This window comes from Ruditapes philippinarum, unplaced genomic scaffold, assembly GCF_026571515.1.
Source record: "Ruditapes philippinarum isolate M1 unplaced genomic scaffold, ASM2657151v2 ctg2895_1_1_1_1, whole genome shotgun sequence".
NCBI classification, from domain to species: domain Eukaryota; kingdom Metazoa; phylum Mollusca; class Bivalvia; order Venerida; family Veneridae; genus Ruditapes; species Ruditapes philippinarum.
Genome location: NW_026861638.1, coordinates 146,930 through 165,908, shown reverse-complemented (window position 1 = coordinate 165,908; position 18,979 = coordinate 146,930). Strand labels below are relative to the sequence as shown.

Here is an 18,979-nt window from a genome sequence, read left to right as displayed (position 1 = left end):
CTTGTAAATACTCACATAATCACACAATGTCAAACAAAAAACATCAGGACCATCAAAATAATTTCAATTGGTCCAAACATGGTAACATCACCACATCCAAAACAACCAACTCATATTGTTTTATTCAAAGAAACATTAAAACAAGTAACATCTAGTAGTTCTTTTATTTCCAAAAGACACAAATGCTTTTGCTATATAACTATGTTAGGAAACCGAACATATGAATAAAGATGTAATGCTAGGACAGCATATTTGGTATTTCATAAACGCACATTGCAATAAAAGGCCTTTGAAAGTAAGAGGACGATGTCGGTTGATAAAACCATTCTTTAATATTCACAAGGCATTAATTTTAAAGTGACATGGCAAATATTTCTCAGTTTCGCTGTGCTGGAGCAGAAACCTGGAAAATAAAAGTTCAATAGGTTTTTACATAAGTGCATGGCTTGATTAAAGCCGTGCTAAGAAACAATACATTTTATTGTAAAAGCAAAGAATTTATTATCATAGGATAACAAGAACTCCCAATGCTAAACACTTTTGCCATTGGGCATGCGTTCTTTAGAGATTCCGTTTCTCTTATTAATTACATAGAGACGGGTTTATCAAAGCGTTTGTGACAAAACAAGTCGATCTCTAATATACTATAAAATGTGAAATATATATATTTTCTGTTATATTTAGATATCTTTTGTCCTGTTTAAGATTGTTTACACATATACAGTATATGGTTCGTGAGACAACAAGTTTGAACTAGGATGTTTTTTTCACCAGTTCTTCAAACAATGAGTTGAATTACGCAAAAATATGCTGATTTCGAAAAAAACTATAATTGAAAATGTTCATTTAGCATAGAGTCTTCTGGTTAGAATTATAGCATACACTATGTGTACAATATATAATAATTTACAAAATTAATCAATTGGCGAATGCTTTAATTAACTTACAGAATATAATATAGCTCTGTGATACAGTGGCATATCTAAAAATATGCATGTAAAATCACTGTACGTGTGTTGTAGGACATATCCAGTGGACCACTCTGTGCATTTGCAGAAAATATAACACAGTTTTTATTACATGTACTGTATATATGTGGGTTCTTTGTTAAATTTATATTCATCCGCCATTTCAGCCAGAGTGAGAGTACGAACTCCGGACATGTCACTTATCATGTCCTTAAATAGTATTTAATTGCCAAATGGCGACCTATTAAATTTGAATCCATTAATTCTCTGGATGTGACTAAAAAAAAAATTTTCTTCTTTTGTGTTTGGTATGACTAAGTGATGCAAGGGTTATTGCATGTGTCTTTTCGTTCCTTTATAGGATGTCGACAATCGGAACATCTCGGCTATTATCAATAATGATACACATTCAAGCATTTGAGTAACCTTGATAATATCATTCAACAACCAAAAATAAAGTGTAAGCGACTGTGAATCATTATTCTTAGGTACTAGATCTAATGTGTTTATTTACCTCATGTTTTTTTGAGTTGGTGGTCAAAATGTTTTTTGACTGCAAATGTTTTTTTTGTCCGTCTGTCCGTCCACATTATACTGGTTGGGGACGATTTCGAGACATTTCGGCCCCAAGACGTATCGGCCCCAAATTACCCAAGACGTTTCGGCCCCAGACGTTTCGGCCCTTTACCAAATCGGCCCCAGAATAAGTACTGTGTTTTAAACCGGTATATTAAAATTTCATAGTTATAATAATCATAAGTGGCAATTTTCATGAAGTGGAACGCCAATTTCCAAGTACCTTGAAAGATTTACGATACGTCTTATAGATCTCTATATTTTACGTAAAAGATTAAATCTTTACCAAAACCATCAACGATTAGATACTTGTTGCATTTAATGTTAACTTCAATGTTTATGTATATCTCATAATAAATAGCTACTCGTAATTATTTCCTTGATATTGAAAAATCTAACACATTTAATTATCAGGTATGAAAAGTTAGTTGTTCATGCACGTGAAAATCGAAATATCCGGTCATGTAATTTTACAATGAAAAGAAAACAGAAGCCATAATATCTATAATTCTTTTGTCACTGTCAACATTGTTTGATTAAACTAATTAATAAATATATAGCAGGTACATTTATGATTTGGTTTCAGTCTTTCAATCACTTTTATAACTTCTAGCATCTATCATTATCTAATAACAATAATAATTAAAAATATTATCAGGAGATTATAGCAAACCATTTTTTTTTTTAATCTTTTGAAGTTTTCTCTGATATTACTTACATAAAGCTATAAACAGTTACATGTAATTAGTTACACCTTGAAAAAAATACGTAGGTCTATAGTTTAATTAAGATAAAAAATAATGTTTTCTAAGGAATAATTGTAATTAACTTTCTTAATCAAGAAGTTTTAGTGGTTTGTTTTATAAATTAAGGATTAACCTGCCTTTATTGTTTGTTACACCTTTAAAAACATTAACGTATATCTAAATGGTTCAAGAGATCAAAAGATAATAAATAATTATTTAAAGAATTAAAGGGTCATAATTGTTTCAATTAAATCAATTGTTGTTAATTAATTTAATTAATTGTCTGTACTATATAGTAGGGCCGAAACGTCTCGCGGAAAAGGGCCGAAACGTCCAGGGGCCGATTTTTCTACTGGGGCAGATTTGGTTTGGGGCCGAAACGTCCTGTTTGCGTTGGGGACCACCAAAACCGGACAACCACCAAACCCGGACGGCCCCGAAAATGCTTGATTTAGAATTTTCTTTGTTCAGTGGTTGTCAGTCACTTTTTTATCAATAATAAATGCATGTTTCTTCTAAAATTAAGTAAATAAATTTATTTCAACCTCCGTAGACTCACCAGACCTATGCTCGCCCAGACGCATGCTCGCCCAGATTTTTATCTTTATGATATAAACTTATGAATAAAATATTATCTGAATCATGTGTTGTTGTTTCTTGATGCTGCAAGTGTCTTAATTTCTCACCTTGTTTTTGAAGAGTTTAACGGAAGTTGTTAGCATAATAAAGCAGACAAAAACGAAAACGGAAGTACAAATGAAAGTCCGTGATGCTAATAAAAACAACGAATCATGTGTGACTTTTTAATAAAATCTTAATAAATGGTAGTATTTTAAAGTCTATTTCAAGAATGTTGGCGTTGAAATTTAGGGGTCAAGAAAGCATTGCCTGACCTCATATAACATCAAAAATTATTTTAAGAGTAAACAATAGAATATCCAAAACTTAAGCATTTGCTGCTGAAATATTGTGTGTCATGTTAAAAATAAAAAAAAGAACACACAAGCTTTTTTATCTGAATGAAATGAATGTTATTACATATCTGTCCGGACACATGGTACTGTAGTATGTACAATTTAGGTAATTTTGATACCCTCCTTGACGGGCCTCGGATATAAGTGTCAATATAATCAGAACTAAACAAACTAGTTTGTTAGTTAGGAGATGAACCTAGCTGTACTGTGTCAAATTTTCGTACCTCTAGCTTTAAAATTATGAAATTTGTATAGAAAATTGTTCAAAAAGTGTCCGGTTGATGGTCCCTGACCAGTACTGTATATCGTTATCAGGACGTTTCACCTCCGGAGTCCTGGATGTTTCGGCCCTTGACTTTTCACCCTCAAACAGTCAAAGACACCTTTTTATGACCCCAAAGGGTGGCATATTAAAATTACAACGTCTGTCTGTCCGCCTGTCTGTTTGTGCGTCCCCACTTCATTTGTGTCTGTTTGTGCGTCCCCACTTCATTTGTGGTGGTTGTGAATGCTCCTTCACTTAACAGCTTTAAAAACAGGTTGGACAAATTCATGGGAGCAACACAGTATACCACCATACCAGATCAGAACTGGGTACAAAGCCATGGGGGGGTTATAGAAGACGATGATGACGTCTTGCGACCTCAACTCTAGTAAAGTAAAGTAAATTGTCTGGACTGTAACTTTGTCATACATTGAGGGATTTTAAGATAGCTTGGCACGAATGTCTACCAAATAATGACGATATGTTGCGTTCAAGGACCACGTCCCTTCCTCAAATGCCAAGGTCTCACTTACATTTTGAAGTTTCACATTATCACAAATAGAGTTTATAGTAACACACATTCATGTCCGGACTGTAACTTTGTCATGCATCGAAGGATTTCAAAATAACTAGGCATAAATATCAACCAAATCAAGACTGTGTGTTGGGTCCAAGAATTACGGCCCTACCTCAAAGGTCAAGGTCACACTACCATTTTGAAGTTCACATTATCACAATTAAAGTTAATAGGTAAACAAGTGTTTGGGGCTGTAACTTTGTCATGCATCAAAGGATTTTACTATAACTTGGCATAAATGCCTACCTTATCAAGACAATGTGTCACATCTAAGAATCATGTCCCTACCTCAAAGGTCAAGGTCATACTAAAATGTTAAATTAAGTTAATTGGTTCACACATTTGTGTCCGGACTGAACTTTGTCATGCATTAAAGGATTTTAGAGTAACTTGGCATAAAAGTCTACAACATCAAGACGATGTGTCTCATCCAAAAATCACGTACCTACATCAAAGGTCAAGGTCACACTACCATTTTGAAGTTCACTTTATCACAATAAGAGGTTATAGATACACACATTAGTGTCTGGACTGTAACTTTGTCATGCATTGAAGAACTTTAAAAATAACTATGCATAAATGTCAACCACATTTAGACGACATGTCACATTTAAGGCCCCTGTCCCTACCTTCAAGGTCAAGGTCACACTTATAGTTTGAAGGTACTCATTCTCTCAAGAAGAGTTTGAAGATACACATTCATGTCCGGACTGTAACTTTGTCATGCATGGAAGGATTTTAAAATAACTTGGCACAAATGTCTACCACATCAAGACGATGTGTCGTGGCTAAGGCTCATGTCCGTCTGTCCGTCCCCACTTACACAACAATCATGTCCAGACTGTAACTTTGTCCTGCATTGAGGGATTTTGAAATAACTATGCACAAATGTCTATCACATGACAATGTTGTGTCGCGTCCAAGAACCACGTCCCTTTTCAAAGGTCAAGGTCACACTTATATTCTGAAGGTTCACGCTATCACAATTAGAGATTATAGGTACACACATTTGTTTGTGGACTATAACTTTGTCATGCATTGAAGAGTTTAAAAATAACTTTGCTCAAATGTCTATGACATCAAGTTGGTGTGTTGTGTCAACTTGTGTGTAAGAGCCAATGTTCCTACCTCCAAGGTCATGGTCACTCTAATAGTTTGGAGGTACTTATGCTCATAAGAAGAGTTTAAAGGTACACATTAGTTTCCAAACTGTAACATTGTCATGCATTGAAGGATTTTTAAATAACTTGGCATAAACGTCTACCACATCAAGATTATGTGTCTCATCCAAGACCCTTGTCCCAACGTGTTAAGTTTGCTATAAATAGCACTTCATTTCACAAGAACAATATTAAGCAATAAATTAGTTACTTTCATTCTGATTTTTTTTCATAATACCTGCATACTTAAGAAACCTTTTCGGTGGCATTTGTCACTTAGTGACATCAACAAGAGCTCACGATTTAAAACTAGAAGCCTCGTTATATCATCTCTCGAACAATAATTTTAGTTAACTGTAATTATTTTCAGGATGTTAAATTTCTTTAAACTTAGTGAAGTTCATGACGATAGAGGCATGCATTGTGCCCGATTGAACTTATCACATAAAAATCATATTTCTAGAAAAATAATTAATATGTTCCTTTCTAACTTGTTTTGTTTATTAAGCAATAAGCATTATATATGATACAAATCACAATAAAAAGATTTTGGTTGCCTTTTTTTTCTTAGAATTATTTCCCTTTTTCTCATTTTACAGAAAACAAAATGTTTGAAGTTCATGAAAATTATGTTGTAATGTAAAATTCTTAACAGAAACGTTTCAAACATCTGATTTTGATCAAGATTATTGAGCCAGTACCTTTATTCTATATATTTTGATTTAAAAAATTATTCTGTTTCTGGCATTTATATATTTTGACAATTCTCAGTCTGAACATACATTGTACTTTTAAGTTTTCTCTGAAAACTGAATGAAATGTATGCTGACAGGTGTTGGGGCAATGAATTAGAGCATAACAAAGTTATTTAACCTTGTTTTTTTATACTTTGCATCTGGAACAAATCTTTTAAGGATTTATGTGCTATAGAAATATGAAAAATGGGAAATGATTCTAACATAAGTGACAATAACCAAATATTTTTCTTTCCGTTCTTGTCATACATTACGCTCAATAAACAAAGTTTAAAAGAGATATCTTTATTATTTTTCTAGAAATATGAGTTTTTATGTCAAAAGCCCTATCAAGCATTTTAACCAGCCTGTTAAGTGTATCATTTACAAGTTTTACTACTGAAATATTATTAGAATTCCATCCCAAAATTTTACATTTTAAGAACATTCAGGGATGCTGGAATTAGGCTGGATTTTTTTTCATGTTACCGGTATACCATCAAGGATGGACTATTTACCATGATGAAAAGTCCAGCCTCTATGGTTGGCAGACACATGGAATACCCTAGAAAAAAATCCATTCTTTTGTTCCAATACTCCATGTACATGGAAAAGCATGGAATAAAGTTCATGCTTTTCCATGGAAAATATTCCATGCTGCATGAAAAATTTTCTGTGTTTTTTTTAGCTCACCTGTGTCACAAAGTGACAGGGTGAGCTTTTGTGATCGCTTTTCGTCCGGCGTCCGTCCGTCCGTAAACTTTTGCTTCAAATGACATCTCCTCATAAACCACTAAGCCAATTTCATCCAAACTTCACAGGAATGTTCCTTTGGTGGTCACCTTTAAAAATTGTTCAAAGAATTTAATTCCATGCAGAACTCTGGTTGCCATGGCGACCGAAAGAAAAAACTTTAAATATCTTCTTTTAAAAAACCCAAAGAGCTAGAGCTTAGATATTTGGCATGAAACATCTCTAAATGAGTGTCTACCAAGTTTGTTCAAATAAAAGCCCTGGGGTCAAAATTGGCCCGGCCCCAGGGGGTCATTGATTTTCCCTATATGCATATAGTAAAAACTTAAAAAATCTTCTTTTAAAGAACCCAAAGAAACATCTGACCTGCTAAAGAGATATAAGCGAACAGGTCTTGTTGCAGCACCCTTTGTAAAGACTAACATCTATGTTAATTTCTGTGTAAATGAAAATTATTTAATTATATGTGATTGTCTAAAAATAACTGTTTTATTCAGTTGTTAATAGTTTTTAGCTCACCTGTCACAAAGTGACAGGGTGAGCTTTTGTGATCGCTTTTCGTCCGGCGTCCGTCTGTAAACTTTTACTTTAAATGACTTCTCCTCATAAACCACTAAGCCAATTTCATCCAAACTTCACAGGAATGTTCCTTTGGTGGACACCTTTAAAAATTGTTCAAAGAATTTAATTCCTTGCAGAACTCTGGTTGCCATGGCAACCAAAAGAAAAAACTTTAAATATCTTCTTTTAAAAAACCCAAAGAGCTAGAGCTTAGATATTTGGCATGAAACTTCTTCTAGTGAGTGTCTACCAGGTTTGTTCAAATAAAAGCCCTTGGGTCAAAATTGGCCCCGCACCAGGGGGGTCATTGATTTTCCCTATATGCATATAGCAAAAACTTAAAAAATCTTCTTTAAAAGAACTCAAACAGCTAGAGCTAAGATATTTAGCATGAAACATGTTCTAATGGGTGTCTAATAAGTTTGTTCAAATAAAAGCCCTGGGGTCAAAATTGGCCCTGCCCCGGGGGTCATTGATTTTCCTTATATGTGTATAGCAAAAACTTAAAAAACCTCTTTGAAAAAATCCCAAATAGCTAGAGTTTAGATATTAAGCATGAAACATCTTCTAGTGAGTGTCTACAAAGTTTGTTCAAATTAAAGCCCTGGGGTCAAAATTGGTCCCGTCCCGGGGGTCATTGATTTCCTTATATGTGTATAGCAAAAACTTAAAAAATCTTCTTTGAAATAACCCAAATAGCTAGAGTTAGATATTAAGCATGAAACATCTTCTAATAAGTGTCTAAAAAGTTTGTTGAAATAAAAGCCCTTGGGTCAAAACTGGCCCCGCCCCAGGGGTGTCATTGTTTTTAACTATATGTGTATAGTAAAAACTTAAAAAATCTTCTTTTAAAAAACCCATTGAGCTAGAGCTTAGATGTTTAGCATGAAACATCTTCTTATGGGTTTCTACCAAGTTTGTTCAAATAAAAGCCCTTGGGTTAAAATTAACTCTGCCGGGGGGGGGGAGAAGGTCATTGTTTTTCCTTATATGTGTATAGCAAAAACTTAACATCATGAAACATCTTCTAATGGGTGTCTTAATTCCAAGTTTGTTCAAATAAAAGCCCTGGGGTTTAAACTGGCCCCGCTTCGGGGGCCTATATACAGGTGAGCGACCTCAGGGCCATCATGGCCCTCTTGTTTCCTGTTTTTCCAGCCCATTTTTTTCAGCTTCAGCCAGGAATATTTTGTTCGAATACTCCAGTCTCTTATTTTCCATGGAAAACCCTGGAAAAGCATAGACTTTTTACACCCGGGTACATAGGGGTCTAATCCAAAGATTGCCAACAGAGTCTTGTTAAATATGTTAACATTTTAAGAACATCTGACCTGCTAAAGAGATATAAGCGAACAGGTCTTGTTGCAGCACCTTTTGTAAAGACTAACATCTATGTTAATTACTGTGTAAATGAAAATTATTTAATTATATGTGATTGTCTAAAAATAACTGTTTTATTCAGTTGTTAATAGTTTTTAGCTCACCTGTCACAAAGTGACAGGGTGAGCTTTTGTGATCGCTTTTCGTCCGGCGTCCGGCCGGCATCCGTCTGTAAACTTTTACTTTAAATGACTTCTCCTCATAAACCACTAAGCCAATTTCATCCAAACTTCACAGGAATGTTCCTTTGGTGGACACCTTTAAAAATTGTTCAAAGAATTTAATTCCTTGCAGAACTCTGGTTGCCATGGCAACCAAAAGAAAAAACTTTAAATATCTTCTTTTAAAAAACCCAAAGAGCTAGAGCTTAGATATTTGGCATGAAACATCTTCTAGTGAGTGTCTACCAGGTTTGTTCAAATAAAAGCCCTTGGGTCAAAATTTGGCCTCGCCCCAGGGGGTCATTGATTTTCCCTATATGCATAATATTATAGTAAAAACTTTAAAAATCTTCTTTTAAAGAACCAAAAGAGCTAGAGCTTAGATATTTGGCATGAAACTTCTTGTAGTAAGTGTCTACCAAGTTTGTTCAAATAAAAGCCCTGGGGTCAAAATTGGCCCCACCCCAAGGGGGTCATTGATTTACCCTATATACATATAGTAAAAACTTAAAAAACTTCTTTTAAAGAACTCAAAGAGCTAGAGCTAAGATATTTAACATGAAACATGTTTTAATAGGTGTCTACCAAGTTTGTTCAAATAAAAGCCCTGGGGTCAAAATTGGCTCCTCCCCGGGGGTCATTGATTTTCCTTATATGTGTATAGCAAAAACTTAAAAAATCTACTTTGAAAAAAAACTCAAATAGCTAGAGTTTAGATATTATGCATGAAACATCTTCAAGTGAGTGTTTACAAAGTTTGTTCAAATGAAAGGCCTTGGGTCAAAATTGGCCCCGCCCCTGGGGTCATTGATTTTTCTTATATGTGTATAGCAAAAACTATAAAATCTTCTTTGAAAAAAAACCAAATAGCTAGAGTTTAGATATTAAGCATGAAACATGTTCTAGTAAGTGTCTACAAAGCTTATTCAAATAAAAGCCCTGGGATCAAAACTGGCCCCGCCCCAGGGGTGTCATTGTTTTTAACTATATGTGTATACATGTAGTAAAAATTAAAAAATCTTCTTTTAAAAAACCCAATGAGCTAGAGCTTAGATTTTAAGCATGAAACATCTTCTAGTATGAGCTAGAGCTTAGATATTAAGCATGAAAAATCTTCTAGTAAGTGTCTACAAAGTTTATTCAAATAAAAGCCCTGGGGTCAAAACTGGCCCCGCCCCAGTCATTGGGTGTCATTGTTTTTAACTATACGTGTATATGGATGTCTACCAAGTTTGTTCAAATAAAAACCCTTGGGTTAAAATTGGCTCTGCCGGGGGGGGGGGGGGGGGGAGGGGAGGGGAGGAGGGGAGCGGCGGTCATTGTTTTTCATTATATGTGTGTAGTAAAAACTTAACATCATGAAACATCTTCTAATGGGTGTCTTCCAAGTTTGTTCAAATAAAAGCCCTGGGGGTTTAAACTGGCCCGCTACGGGGGGCCTATATACAGGTGAGCGACCTCAGGGCCATCATGGCCCTCTTGTATTAAAAATGTTATTCTATAGATAAAGGTAATTATTATTACAAAATAAACCCTACTGACTTGCTCTCCTTAATTTCTGATTTAATTATAAATATGAAAGTATATATCTAAACATGTCTGTTTTTTTCCTCAGTTAATAATAATTCTCTGTCACCAATTTTAAGTTTATTTTTTTCTAAATCTGAAGTTAAAAAAAAATGTGTAAAAAAATGCAAAAAGATGAAGGACCACTTGACTTCTATAAGGAAAACCTAAATTGGTTCAGCTTCTGCTTACCACCTGCTAGTACAAGTTAGTATTGTGGCCTGCCATTTATATACATGTATATGAATAACAATTATACCTCTCTGATATATTACATACATTAAGAAAAATAATTATACCTTTCCTGTCATACCATACCTTTCATGTACATACTGAAATATAGAAAATGACTTTTGTAAGTGTTGATGATTTCTGTGGAGCATTGCCTTGTTTTATTGATTTTATTGAGTAATACACATCACACATATACTTTACTTCATATGCATATGCCAGCAGTCTGGAAATTAAAGTTTTTCACACATGGTTTGTGTTTTGATAGTTAGCAGGAGGTGGCATTCTTTAAAAATGCAAGGACTTGACAGGTAAAAGTGGTGATTTGATAGAAGGACTGATCGCAATTAGCTGACTAATTAGCTGTCACTGGTTGTGTTGAGCAAAAATCACTTAATACACAAAGCCATGGTCACTTGGGAAAGTTAGACTGTATTTTTTTTTTCAGGGCTGTGAAAGAAGTGTTGTTGAGAAAGCCTTAGATAAAATGAACCTTTGTAGAAATATTTCAAGGGTACTGTCTACAAATCTACAAGTTCGAAATATAAGGTATGTATAGTGTTCATTTATGTTCAAAGAAAGTTATTTTCAGTAAAAGAAGGTAGTTCAATACCAAATACCTTACCAGGTATATGTACTTAATTTGAAAAGTATCACAGGGGAGATCTTTTGTGATTATTTGTGGATTACACCTACTGGTAAACAAATGTAATATTCTTAAAAAAGCTGCCCAAGTATACATTTGTTTTTATTTGGAAAGCACTGTACATTTATTATGTCTCCCCCACCTCGGGGCGAGACATATTGTTTTTGCCCTGTCCGTCCGTCCGTCAGTCCGTCCGTCCGTCCGTCAGTCCGTCCGTCCATTCTTCGTTTCCGGACGATAACTAGAGTTCCTTTTGACCTACAGCCCTCAAACTTCATAGGATGATTGGTCTTATAGAGCTGATGATCCCTATTGTTTTTGGGGTCAGTAGGTCAAAGGTCAAGGTCACACTGACCGTTGGTCAATTTCTCGTTTCCGGATGATAACTAGAGTTCCTTTAGACCTACAGACCTCAAACTTCATAGGATGATTGGTCTTATTGAGCAGATGATCCCTATTGTTTTTGGGGTCAGTAGTTCAAAGGTCAAGGTCACAGTGACCGTTGGTCAATTTCTCGTTTCCGGATGATAACTAGAGTTCCTTTTGACCTACAACCCTCAAACTTCATAGGATGATTGGTCTTATAGAGCTGATGATCCCTATTGTTTTTGGGTCAGTAGTTCAAAGGTCAAGGTCACAGTGACCGTTGGTCAATTTCTCGTTTCCGGATGATAACTAGAGTTCCTTTTGACCTACAACCCTCAAACTTCATAGGATGATTGGTCTTATAGAGCTGATGATCCCTATTGTTTTTGGGGTCAGTAGGTCAAAGGTCAAGGTCACAGTGACCGTTGGTCAATTTCTCGTTTCCGGATGATAACTAGAGTTCCTTTTGACCTACAGCCCTCAAACTTCATAGGATGATTGGTCTTATAGAGCTGATGATCCCTATTGTTTTTGGGGTCAGTAGTTCAAAGGTCAAGGTCACACTGACCGTTGGTCAATTTCTCGTTTCCGGATGATAACTAGAGTTCCTTTAGACCTACAGACCTCAAACTTCATAGGATGATTGGTCTTATTGAGCAGATGATCCCTATTGTTTTTGGGGTCAGTAGTTCAAAGGTCAAGGTCACAGTGACCGTTGGTCAATTTCTCGTTTCCGGATGATAACTAGAGTTCCTTTTGACCTACAGCCCTCAAACTTCATAGGATGATTGGTCTTATAGAGCAGATGATCCCTATTGTTTTTGGGGTCAGTAGGTCAAAGGTCAAGGTCACAGTGACCGTTGGTCAATTTCTCGTTTCCGGATGATAACTAGAGTTCCTTTTGACCTACAGCCCTCAAACTTCATAGGATGATTGGTCTTATAGAGCAGATGATCTCTATTGTTTTTGGGGTCAGTAGGTCAAAGGTCAAGGTCACAGTGCAGTGGGGGAGACATGCGCTTTTTTACAAAAGCATCCTCTAGTTAACTCCACTTTCCGAAGGATAAAGAACAATTGCTTCAGTCATGTTGTCATTGCCGATGCTGTTGCCGTCTGAAAACTTTAACATTGGCAATAGTTTTATTATTTTTCAATGGATTGCAATCATACTTGAACACAACAACCCTTTGGACAAGACTTTCAAGTTGACCAGACTGAACTTGACCTTCACCCATCATTGACCTTATAAAATGTTGCTTGATTTTCCCAATAATTGACTTTAACTTTGTTTTTTATTCTAAGACAAAACAAGGCCTTCAAGAAGACTAAATTGATTATGACCTTCACTCATCAATGACACTGATGGTCAAATTATTTTGTTTTAATTGGCTGTAACTTTGTTATACAGTGCATTGTCTTCATTATAGAAGTTCATACTAGGACACAACAATCCTTAGGGCAAGACCTGCTTCAATATTGAACCTTGGAATAGACCAAATTGATTATGACCTTCACTCAATAATGACCTTTCCCCTGAAGGTCAAATTGTTGCAGTCCCTAAAACTTTAACGTTGATCATAACTTTTTAAGTTCTTGGTGTTTTATCTTCATACTCGGCCACAACAACCCTTGGGACAAGACCTTCAAGTATATCAGTTTAAATTTGACCATCATTCATAATTATTCTGTCAAAGGTGTTAATTTTGATTAATTTTTATATGCCCGAAAGAATTTCGGGCATATTATGTTATACCCCCTGGCGTCCGTCCGTCCGTCCGTCCGTCTGTCTATCCGTCCGTCCGTCTGTCCGTCCGTCTGTTAGCAATTTGGTTTCCGGAGCATAACTTAAGTTCCATTTGGCCCACAACATTCAAACTTCATAGGATGATTGTCCATATTGGGTAGAAGACCCCTATTGATTTTGGGGTCACAAGGTCAAAGGTCAAGGTCATTATGACCTTAAAACTGAAAACAGTTTCCGGAGCATAACTTAAGTTCCATTTGGCCCACAGTGTTCAAACTTCATAGGATGATTGTCTATATTGGGTAGAAGACCCCTATTGATTTTGGGGTCACAAGGTCAAAGGTCAAGGTCACTATGACCTTAAAACTGAAAACAGTTTCCGGAGCATAACTTAATGTCCATTTGGCCCACAGTGTTCAAACTTCATAGGATGATTGTCCATATTGGGTAGAAGACCCCTATTGATTTTGGGGTCACAAGGTCAAAGGTCAAGGTCACTATGACCTTAAAATTGAAAACAGTTTCTAGAGCATAACTTAAGTTCCATTTGGCCCACAGTGTTCAAACTTCATAGGATGATTGTCCATATTGGGTAGAAGACCCCTATTGATTTTGGGGTCACAAGGTCAAGGTCACTATTACTTTAAAATTGAAAACAGTTTCCGGAACGTAACTTAAGATCCATTTGGCTCACAGTGTTGAAACTTAATAGGATGATTGTCCATATTGGGTAGGATACCCCTATTGATTTTGGGGTCACAAGGTCAAAGGTCACTGTTACTTTAAAACTGAAAACAGTTTCCAGAGCATAACTTAAGGTCTATTTGTCCCACAATATTCAAACTTCAGAGGATGATTGTCCATATTGGGTAGAACACCCCTATTGATTTTGGGGTCACAATGTCAAAGGTCAAGGTTACTATTACTATAAAACTGAAAAAAAGTTTCCAGAACATAACTTAATTTCTATTTGGCCCATAGTGTTGAAACTTCATAGGATGATTGTCCATATTGGGTAGAACACCCCTATTGATTTTGGGGTCACACGGTCAAAGTTCAAGGTAGCTATTACCTCAAAACTAAAAACAGTTTCCAGAGCATAACTGAAGTTCCATTTGGCCCACAATATTCAAACTTTATAGGAGGATTGCTATTTGAAGGAGGTAATACTTTATTTAATTTATGTAATGTCTTACAAATGCTTCATCCTTAGTAAAGAAAAAAAGCACTTTCGGGCATATAATGCTCCGCCTAGCGGTGCTCTTGTTGCTACATGTATCAGTGGCTATCACTTTGTTATTTTAGAACGGATTGTTATGAACAACAACAATCTTTTAGGATAGACCTTCAAGTTAACCAGACAGACCTTAACCTTCACTCATAAATGACCTTGACCTTGAAGGTCAAATTATTACAATTTTCTTCTTTTTGCTTTAACTGGCTATAACTTTGTGTTTAATGAATGGATTGATGTCATGTTAAACAAAACATCTTGTATGTCAGGACATTCATGTATATCAAACTCAAATTAACCTTAGCTCATTGACCTTTAAGGTTAAATTATTGAATTTTCACTGATTTTTGCTATAATTGACTCTAACTTGGTAATTTATCAATAGATTATCTTCATACTTGGACAAAATCTTTTGGACAAGACTTAATGAAAGTTTGAATTGACCTTGACCCTGGCCTTTAAATGACCTAGACTGATAAGGTCAAATTACTGGATTCTGGTTACATTGTAATAGTTTTGTTATTTATGTACGGATTTTATTTATAATTGGACATACGAAGACTTGCTACCAAACAACAATATTTAATTTGACCTTTAATTGATCTTGACTGTCAAGGTCCAAGTATCGAAATTCTGGTTATTTTACTTAACTGGCTATAACTTTGTTATTTATAAATGGATTAACTTTATTATTTAGACACAACATCAGTACCTTTATGTATATCAAAATCAAATAGACCTTGAATTAGTAATGGCATTGACAGTAAAATTATTGAATTTTCAGTGATTTTTTTTGCTATAAATGACTGTAACTTGGTGCTGTTTCAATGGATTATCTCTATTCTTGGAGAGAAAAAAATTCTTTGGACAAGACTTAATGAAAGGTTGAACTGACCTTGACCTTTAAATGACTTTGACCATGAAGGTGAAATTATTGAATTTTGGTAAAATTCAACATGATGAATAATTTAGATATGCCCTTGACCTTTAAATGACCTTGATGGTCAAATGATTGAATTTTGCTTATATTTTTTTAACTTTGTTTTTATTTATTTGCTTAATGAAAAAGTAGAAAAGTTGAGGGTTGCCACTGCCTGACGGTGGTTTTTTATGCTCCCCGAAAAATTTCGGGGGAGCATATAGTCGGCGCCTTGTCCGTCCGTTGTCTTGTCCGGAGCATAACTTGAAAACCCTTGGAGATAATTTCTTGAAACTTCATACAGTGGTAAGGGGGCATTGAGGGGGAGTGCAGTGTCAAAGAACCATAACTCTATTTTGCCCAGTTTTAGAATTATCTCCCCTTATAGAAAAATCTTGTTCGGGGCATAACTCTAAAACTATAAGGGATATCAACATGAAACTTTGTAGGTGAATAGATCTCAATGGGTAGATGTGCAGTGCATAAGAACAATAACTCTTTTTGTCCTAATTTTGGAGTAATTGCCCTTTGTTAATTTTAACACTTTGAACTTTGTCCGGAACATAACTCTAAAACTATAAGAGATATCAAGATGAAACATTGTAGGTAGATAGATCTCATTGAGTAGAGGTGCAATGCAAAAGAACCATAACTCTGTTAAGCCTCATTTTTGAATTATCTCCCCTTTTAGAAAAATCTTGTCCAGGACATAGCTGTAAAACTATAAGAGATATCAACATGAAACTTTGTAGGTAGATATATCTTAATGGGTAGATGTGCAGTGCACAAGAATCATAACTCTGCCTTGCCTAATTTTGGAGTTATTGCCCTTTGTTTATTTTTAGCTCGACTATTCGCAGAATAATCGAGCTAATGCAGTCACCCATTTGTCGGCGTCGGCGTCCCTGTGGTTAAGTTTTTGTATGTAAGCTGGTATCTCCATAACTACTGAAGGGAATGGATTGAAACTTCACACACTTGTTCTCTGTGATTATCTAAGATGATTGGCACAAGTCCCATAACTCTGATTTGCTTTTTTTCATAATTATGCCCCTTTTTTGACTTAGAAATTCTTGGTTAAGTTTTTGTATGTAAGCTGGTATCTCCATCACTACTGAAGGGAATGGATTGAAACTTCAAACACTTGTTCTCTGTGATTATCTAAGATGATTGGCACAAGTCCCATAACTCTGATTTGCTTTTTTACATAATTATGCCCCTTTTTCGACTTAGAAATTTGTGGTTAAGTTTTTGTATGTAAGCTGGTATCTCCATAACTACTGAAGGGAATGGATTGAAACTTCACACACTTGTTCTCTGTGATTATCTTAGATGATTGGCTCAAGTCCCATAACTCTGATTTGCTTTTTTACATAATTATGCCCCTTTTTAGACTTAGAAATTATTGGTTAAGTTTTTGTATGTAAGCAGGTATCTCCATAACTACTGAAGGGAATGGATTGAAACTTCACACACTTGTTCTCTGTGATTATCTAAGATGATTGGCACAAGTCCCATAACTCTGATTTGCTTTTTTACATAAAAATGCCCCTTTTTCGACTTAGAAATTCTTGGTTAAGTTTTTGCGTGTAAGCTGGTATCTCCATAACTACTGAAGGGAATGGATTGAAACTTCACACACTTGGTCTCTGTGATTATCTAAGATGATTGGCACAAGTCCCATAACTCTGATTTGCTTTTTTGCATAATTATGCCACTTTTTTATCTTAGAAATTCTTGGTTAAGTTTTTGCGTGTAAGCTGGTATCTCCATAACTACTGAAGGGAATGGATTGAAACTTCACACACTTGGTCTCTGTGATTATTTAAGATGATTGGCACAAGTGCCATAACTCTGATGTACTTTTTCGCATAATTATTCCCCTTTTTCGATTCATAAATTCGTGGTTAAGTTTTTGTGTGTAAGCTTGTATCTCCATAACTACTGAAGGGAATGGATTGAAACTTCACAGACTTGTTCTCTGTGATTGTATTGAAACTTGAAGGGTTTGTACCTTTTCGTACAATTTTATGTATTCATATAGGTAAGCATTATTATACTCAATGAAACACCCTTGTGACAAATTTTCGAATAGTCGAGCGTTACTGTCCTCCAACAGTTCTTGTTACTTTTTGAAGTTGTCCGTGACATAACTCAGAAATCATAAGAGATATCATCAAGAAACTTTGTAGGTTGATAGATCACATTGATGAGAAGTGCAGTGCAAAGAACAGTAACTCTGCCTTGCCTAATTTTGGAATTATTGCCTGAACTTTTTCCAGGGACAAAACTCTGAAACTACAAGAGGTGTACTTTCCTGTGTCCAAAACCTATTCGGGGAGCATCACCCGGCTCAAACCGGGCTCTTGTGTTGACTGATTTATGACCAGTTTGGTCAATGAAATTTTTTTGTCTCTTGCTACTCAGTAGGTGTAACATGCTACAAAGTAGAGCAACATTTAGGGATTTTTATTATCTAAAAACTACAACAATAAAAATAATAATGGGTTGATTTTTTTTTACAAAATATCTTGCAAATTCAAGTTTTAGTTCAAAAGATGTATATGTAATAAATCAAAGTATGTACTTAAAACATTTGTAAAGTATATGCTTAAAAAAAGTTATTATAAACATTAACAATTAGATCTGGGCCACCATGGCCCTCATATACAGTTATTATGTCAATATAACTATTAACTTTATGTTTATTATAGCACATCATGTTGTCTGAAGGAACTTCAAAAACTGTCTACAGTGAAAGTTGTTGACAATAGCATGATGGGACGTAAAGCAGTATTGGCAGGCAAAAAAGTGAAAATAATTCATGTTTATAATAAAACATCAATAGGAAGGATAGGCGACATGGTAAAAGTTACAATTATGGGTGAAATGAAGAAAGCTTACATTGTTGGCTGTGTACAAAAACAGAAACCAAATGTTCCAAGATTTGACACAAACAATATAGTTCTAATTGAAGAGAATGGAATCCCAACAGGGACAAGGATACGTGCTCCAATACCTTCTTGTCTGCGTGGAAAGGAAGGAGACTTCACTAAGATATTGTCTATGGCCTCAAAATTTGTTTGATGTTTTACCTTTTGGTATATAAATGTGACTTAAGTACATTTTGTATCTTTAAAGATGAAGCATAAATAGGAGAGTCAAACTGAAATGTTAGGCATCTTTATGGCAGGGTCTTAACAAATGGAAATTATAATAGGGAGATCATATAAAGAATGCTGTCCTTTTTTATAAGCATTTAAAGGTAAATTGTTGAGAATAAAATGTAAAATGCCTAAAACTTGTTTCTTCTTACTTTATCAGAATCAAGGAGTCAAGGTGACATATGTCTGGCATCCAGTGTCTATTGTAATTGCATTTTATAGTCTAAGTTTCATGCTTACGCACGTTCACCGAC

The 18,979-nt window shown here is 35.3% G+C and overlaps 1 protein-coding gene across 3 annotated transcripts; it reads left to right on the top strand.

The window, feature by feature from the left end:
- The first annotated feature begins 1,325 nt into the window (after positions 1-1,325).
- Positions 1,326-18,837, top strand: LOC132716390 (large ribosomal subunit protein uL14m-like). Of its 3 annotated transcripts, none has more exons than XM_060699653.1 (3): positions 1,326-1,428; positions 11,101-11,201; positions 18,276-18,836. In XM_060699653.1, the coding sequence occupies exons 2-3, from the start codon at positions 11,140-11,142 to the stop codon at positions 18,646-18,648; spliced, it is 435 nt and encodes a 144-aa protein (XP_060555636.1). In that variant the 5' UTR covers positions 1,326-1,428; positions 11,101-11,139; the 3' UTR covers positions 18,649-18,836. The 3 variants fall into 3 exon arrangements, with proteins under 3 accessions (XP_060555636.1, XP_060555638.1, XP_060555639.1); XM_060699655.1 differs by having other exon boundaries at positions 1,380-1,456; XM_060699656.1 differs by lacking the exon at positions 1,326-1,428 and adding an exon at positions 10,788-10,963 and having other exon boundaries at positions 18,276-18,837.
- Positions 18,838-18,979: the final 142 nt, after the last annotated feature.

Excerpts from the sequence above, each read along its gene's own strand:
- LOC132716390 (XM_060699656.1), top strand. The coding sequence starts at position 11,140 with ATGAACCTTTGTAGAAATATTTCAAGGGTACTGTCTACAAATCTACAA. Across the intron at positions 11,202-18,275 it reads CTACAAGTTCGAAATATAAG|CACATCATGTTGTCTGAAGG; the intron begins GTATGTATAGTG and ends TGTTTATTATAG.